The sequence below is a fragment of the Manis javanica genome, chromosome 14 (assembly GCF_040802235.1).
Source record: "Manis javanica isolate MJ-LG chromosome 14, MJ_LKY, whole genome shotgun sequence".
NCBI classification, from domain to species: Eukaryota; Metazoa; Chordata; class Mammalia; order Pholidota; family Manidae; genus Manis; species Manis javanica.
In genome coordinates this window covers 6116820-6122819 of record NC_133169.1, presented here as the reverse complement: position 1 = coordinate 6122819, position 6000 = coordinate 6116820, and the positions used below count along the sequence as shown (strand labels likewise).

At 58.5% G+C, this 6000-nt stretch overlaps 1 protein-coding gene and 1 long non-coding RNA gene across 4 annotated transcripts in view; one reads left to right on the top strand and one right to left on the bottom strand.

The window, feature by feature from the left end:
* Window positions 1-929: 929 nt before the first annotated feature.
* OLFML2B (olfactomedin like 2B) overlaps window positions 930-6000 on the bottom strand; it is a 32103-nt gene continuing 27032 nt past the window's right edge. For all 3 annotated transcript variants that reach the window (XM_037023894.2, XM_037023892.2, XM_037023893.2), the window contains exons 7-8: window positions 2470-2646; window positions 930-1991 (exon numbers count right to left, since the gene is read on the bottom strand). In XM_037023894.2, coding sequence (XP_036879789.2) covers window positions 1390-1991; window positions 2470-2646 — 779 coding nt within the window. In that variant the 3' untranslated portion in view covers window positions 930-1389. The remainder of the gene's footprint in view (window positions 1992-2469; window positions 2647-6000) is intronic.
* LOC140845931 (uncharacterized) overlaps window positions 2653-6000 on the top strand; it is a 48182-nt gene continuing 44834 nt past the window's right edge. Inside the window, exon 1 of the long non-coding RNA XR_012124849.1 lies at window positions 2653-4729. This is a non-coding gene — a long non-coding RNA (uncharacterized lncRNA). The remainder of the gene's footprint in view (window positions 4730-6000) is intronic.

The window sequence follows — 6000 nt, the reverse complement described above, 5'->3', positions numbered from 1 at the left end:
GGGAGGAGGTCTCCAGGTGGACTGGGGGGCCACCCCCACCCCCGGAGCAGGAGTCTGGCAACTGTAAACACATCACTTCATACAGGCAGATGGGTAAAAGTTTCTGTATGACGTTTAGCTCCCCACTCGTGACTCCCCCGGAGGCTTGCCCCAGGCCCATGGAGCAGCTCAGCCTGGGGCTCGGGTGGAGCTCTGCTGTGGTTTCTGACCCAGGGCTGCCAGAAGGGCCCGGGTTCCAGGAGGGAAGGGTCGTTTCCTCCTCTGGCCAGGCAAGGCCTCTGGTCATGGGCGGCTCGCTGCCACCATCTTTCTGAACCCTGGACACACCATCTCTCTCCCTGTAACACTTCTCCTGCCTCCTAAGCAGGCAGGTGCTTGCATTTGCTGAAGAAAATTTGATCCAAACATCCGTAAGACCAAGTGAAGTAGTCATTTTGACATTTGTTAGTTGAAGTAGCATCAGTGGGGCAGCTGAGACTGGGCGGGGGTGGCGTACACCACCCTGCAGGAAAGCGTACGCAGCGGGCCTGCGCAGGGGCTGAGGAACTCGCGCCAGGCAGCAGCTGAACCCGAAACGGGGCAGGAGAGGTGGCGGCAGTGGAGACACGAGCTGCTTGTCTTTCCACATCATCTTTGGTGCCACCCCTCCCACAACCTGCGGAGACACCTGCTGAGACTTTTTCTGATGTTCAGCCTCCTATCTACGTGGTGTGGAGGAAAGGGTGCCCTGTGGGTGCAGGTGCTGCGTGGGGCTCAGTGGGCTGGGGCAGGGCCAGCGGTCATCCTCGTCCCACACACATTCATCGCGAGGGGAGCCAAGGGCCTTGGAGAAGCGTGGCGCCTGAATGGTCCTCTGGATCACACAGTGAGTCTCCTTCTCGGGGAGAGGACCTGACCCCAGTCAGCCAAACAAAAACACATTTGGAGGCGATTTTGAATTTCTCCTTTATTTAAAAAAAAAAAAAAAGCATTTTTCTGGGTTTTTTAAACTTCTCCAGTACCGTTTCTTTCCTGCCCCTTAGCACTTCTTCCTGGCGTCCGTCCCTCCACCTCCTGGGACCATCTGCCTGCGAGACCCAGATGAAGAAACCTTTTCGACCGTCATGATCTGGGAGCTGGAGGGGTTGAGGGTTTGAAGGAAGATGGTTTCTGGTCAGAAGTTCATTTGCACAAAAATAGAAACTGTGGAGGGTGAGACCAGCACATACACGTATGGATTGATCTACAATCCACATAAAAAAAAATAGACCCAAATTGTCATTTTACATTTGCAATATTATACAAAATAATATATATATTTTTAAACAACATGTACCCATCTACACACACACACTCACACACACACAGGTGCCAGTAGCCCCCCTCCTTCTGTGTGCGAGGACAGGGGTGTCAGTAGGCAAAGATGACGTGGTAGGTGACCTGGTGGCCATTGTCCCAGGCGTAGAGCAGGCGGTCCTTGGGGTTGTAGTCTATCTGGGTGGTGTAGGAATACTCGTTCTCAAACAGCAGCCTGGGGACGATCTGCGTGTTGGTGTGGGTGTCGAAGGCATAGGAGATGTTGGCGTTGCGCTGGTTGTAGCTGTCCACGGCATACAGCACCCCGCAGATGACAAAGCAGTTGCCGTAGAAGTTTCGCCGGAGCCCCGTGCGCCACGTGGTTTCCTTCTGCGTGCTCAGGTCCACGGCGTTGAGCTTGCTCAGGACGATGACTTCCTGGCTGAAGCCCTCCTCATCCATGGCTGGGTAGATGAGCCACAGACCATTCTCATCCACGGCAAAGTCCACATCCGAGTGGCCCTGCCACCGCCAGGGCGTGGCCTCCTCATAGGCCACGTCGTGGAGCATGGCCCAGGCGGCCACATAGCGCTGCTTCAAGTCGTACTTGATGATGTTGCGGGTGAAAGCACGGTTGTAGTAGAAGGCGCCGCTGTACACCACGTGGCCCGTGCCGATCCAGCTGTACGGCAGCTTGTAGGAATTGCTCCAGCGACCTGCGGCAGTGAGGGGACAGGCTTCAGACTGTGGCCAGGGACAACCTGCCAACCAGGGCGGCGGTGGCTCGTGGGATGGGATAAGCAGGCGGCTGGGGGCCTGGAGCCCCGGGCCTGTGTCTGGGCTCTGCAGCAGGCGGCTTCAGCTTTGAGGGCCTGGCCTCCTCTCTGCCACAGAAAGGATGCCTCCTGCTGTCCCCACCCAGCTGTTCCAAGGAGCCGGGGGGCCACCCTACGTGAGCACAGTCTGTGAACTGCCAGGGGCAGTGGAAAGGGCGGCATTTCTCTGCTGCCTTCTGGACTGGACTCCAGGCTGCCCTTGTCCCCAGAGCCTGGGGAGGGACCCTGGGAGCAGGGAATGTGAGGGTGTGAGAGCGGTGTGGCCCTCCCAGTCCGTCTGCACCCAGAGACCTGGCCATGAATAAAACCCAGGGAAATGGGAAGGAGGACACCACAGAGCTGGGCCCAAAACGTGTACCTTGTTTGAAGTTCTCCAGGTTCCGGAACTCCACCAGGGTGTTGCCATAGTAATAATTGGTCACATAAATCCGCTCATCTTTGGCCAGCGGGTCCTTCATCCAGGCCCCCTCATTCCGCCCGTAAGTGTTCTGTGTGGTCGGCCCCGTGATCGTGGAGAGGGTGTCCTTGCACCTTCCTGAGGGCGAAGAGGTGGGTGGAGGGACAGGATGACGGCAGAGTGCCCGCAGCCAGAACCTTCCCGGCTCCCCCCGGTCTGAAGCCGGCAGAAGCCGACCACACATTACCTCGGCATCACCCCTGTGCTCATCTCATCCGTCAGGCACCCTAGTCCCACAGGCCCACCTGCTGTCACCACCTCACGCCACTGAGCTCTGCTCCTGCTGGCCTCCATTCTACAAACTCCAAAGCCCTTTTTGACACCATACCCGCCTTTGAAAAATCCGCTCTCTCCTCTCGGACCCCATCCTGCTCCCAGAGTTCCGTGACTGCACCTCTCCCAGGACGTGGCATTGCGCACCTCAGAGACGCGTGCACCTCTCCCCTCCCTCCGTGCCCACTCCACCCAGAGCACGAGCACCACGGGGGCCACAGGGTCTGTGCCTTTCCTGTCCTCCCCTCCGCCCTTGGGATTCTGTGTCTGGCACACGGTAGGCCTTGAGCAGACATTCTGAATCTTGGATGAACACACGGCAGTGTGAGAGATGTGACTGGACCGGAGGACTCTGCCAGGTATGACCAGGAACACGGAGGTCCTCCGGCTGCTGAGCTGCCTGGAAGAGCTGGGCCCAGGCTGTCTGAGGCCAGGTCACCTGCAGAGATCAGCCCTGACCCAGCAGTGGGTATTCATGCCCCTGAGGCCCACCTGCTAGTCCTTGAGAGCTGCCCTCAGGCCTATGATCCTGTCACTCTGTGGGCAGGATGCCAGGGTCCCCTTCTGGGGAACTGGAGGGGCAGGGGACCAAGCCCCCCATAAGGACTTACTCTGGCTGTAAAAGCCCCTTCTAAGGTCAAGTCTGCCTTAATGGGACAGGAACTCCACAATGTCCTCCTGAGGGGCTTTTTGTAGTGACCTGGTGCCCAGGAGAGGCCCTAAAGGCCACTAGAACCATGCTGGATTCCAGACCAAGTCGAAAGCCTGCATTGCTTATGCAATATTATTATTGAACGTGACCCTCAATGATGCTGAAATCACATGTGCCAACTGAGGCCACGTGCTCTTTCTGTCCCTGCAGTGGTGGGTTAGGGAGAAGGTGGGAAGAGGGCACTGGAGGGGAGGTGGGGGAGCAGCAGGTGAATCCATTCCTCCCAACTAGCCCCCACTCCTGGCAGCTGAGACCAGCAAACACCTCCCACCTGCCTTCAGGACAGGTGCACAGGTGGGAAACAGTGATGAGAATGATGGGTGCCTGACGTTCACGTGGGTAAACCAAAGGCCTGCTGTTCAGGTTCGGGGCTGAATTCCAGGCCACCCTCATTTCCAGATTGGTCCAATCTGGCCCATCCTTTCTGCTCCCCCTTTAGTGGTCCAAGGAAGGGGTTCAAACTGGCAGGACAGGGCAGGCACTGTGCCTGTGGCCCCCAGGCGGAGGCAGCTGGAAGTGGGATGAACGTTGTTTCGCAGGCAGGCCACAGAGTTGGATGCAATTGGCAGGGGTCAGGCAGCTCTGGGGGGTTTATGAGGTCCTGGTCCCACACAGTGGGGAGAGATTTGGACTCCCTAAGACAAGCAGCAGAAGCTACCAGCCAAAGCCTCATTCCCCCACAACTGAGCTCATCCGTTCAAAGCAATAAAATAAAAGTTTCTGGCTGAGCCTGGCCTGCCGAGGGTCTGATGGAAGGTGTGTAGGGAAAACGGAAGTTCCACGGCCAGGATTCTCCCTGGACCCTGGTCGGCTGGCCCACTGCGCACGTGCAGTGCTCACAGGTGCAGCCTCGCACACGTGTGGACGGCGGGCTCTCACTGTCCTGTAAAGAGCTCCGCCCAGCGCTGCGAGAGGCCCCGGGGGCAGAGACCAGCTCGCTGCCTGCAGACCTGCCCCGAGGCGGACGGGGTTCTAGCGCTTGACCTGCCACCATGAGAACAAAGCTGGGTATAAACCCTTTTACCCTAAGAACGTTCCGCTGTCATTTCTTGGTCTCCCTGAATCCAGAGTGAACTTTCCCGGGGTGGAAACCCTCAGACGTGACAGACGTTTCACTCCCTGGCGCAGAGCGGGGGGCCTAGTGCCCGCGGAGATGCCTGCTTCCTCTGCACTGAGGTGAGCCCTAGTGTGCCAGCCCCGGGGAGGGCATCTTTATGGCCCCTTCCCCTGGCAAAGCTTGTCTGAGGCAGACCCCAGCCCCTGCCCCAGAGCCCCGCAAACGGCTGTGGGAGGCGAGGGTTTCTGTTGAAGGGTCGCCACAGCTGTACCACCTCTCTGACCAGACACGGGCCTGCCAGTCGGCTCCTGGAAGCCTGGGCTCATCTGAGTTTGGATGTAGGAGGTCACCCTAGACAGCCCCCCGAGTCCCTCCACGGCCCTGTCTCAGCACCAGGTGGGGCACAGAATATGCTCAGGTTTAGAGCCCGAGGCCTGGCTGTGGTGGCCCTGGCCCTGCTACTGACTCCAAAGTCTGTTTAATCCAAATGTCACAGTGGGACTGACGTGTGGCTTTAAAGCACTGGAAGACAGGTTCAAGGGAGGTCGGGAAAGCACAAGGACAGACCCATGCCCGCAGCGTGAGACCTGGGGCCTTTCAGATGCCCCCCCGCTTGGCCACCTTGGAGGGAAGACACCGCCTCTCTCCACGGGTAATGAGGGACAGGGGAGGCTGTGCAGAGGAGCTCCTAAGAAGAGAGCTGTGTGCACTCCTCTCGGAGATTCGCCCCAAGCAAGGTGACCGGATAGCGAATGCTTATTACACACTATGTGTCAATTCATTCAGTCATCAATAGTCCTGGGAGGCCGTTGGCCCTGTTTCAAAGGTTCCCAGGGTCTGAAAAGAAGGGGCTCTTGCCCTCAGCATATCCACCTGCTCAAATCTCACCTTCTTAAATCAGCAAACAAGGCGCTCCCCTGCCCCCACCACCCCGGGGCTCACTTGGCAGGCCTCCCCCAGGGCGGAGGGAGCATCTGCTCCTGTCACCCATGATGCCACCCACATGCTCCTCAGCCCTCACCTGGCTGCTGCCTTACCGCTCACGCGCTGCCATGGCCCACCTGGGCACCCACCCACCTCAGGTCCCTGCCCCCCTGGGCATTGGCGCCCCTTTCTCCTGGCCCCGCCCATCTCCCAGACACGCCTCCCTGGCTCTATGGCTGGTTTCTCTTTCCTGCCCACTTTTCAAATGCCTCCCGTCGGAGCTCCGCCTCCAGCCAGCGCTTCTCATGCCTCCTGCGCTCGCGGGCACACTCAGCTCTTCCTGGCGACCCTCAGCCCTGAGCTTGCACCTGAGCACAGTGCAGCCACCCGCCTACCAGCCGTCTGTCTCCAGTGTGTCCTCCTGGCTACTCAAACTTAACTGATTAAAATGGAATTCATTTGCTTA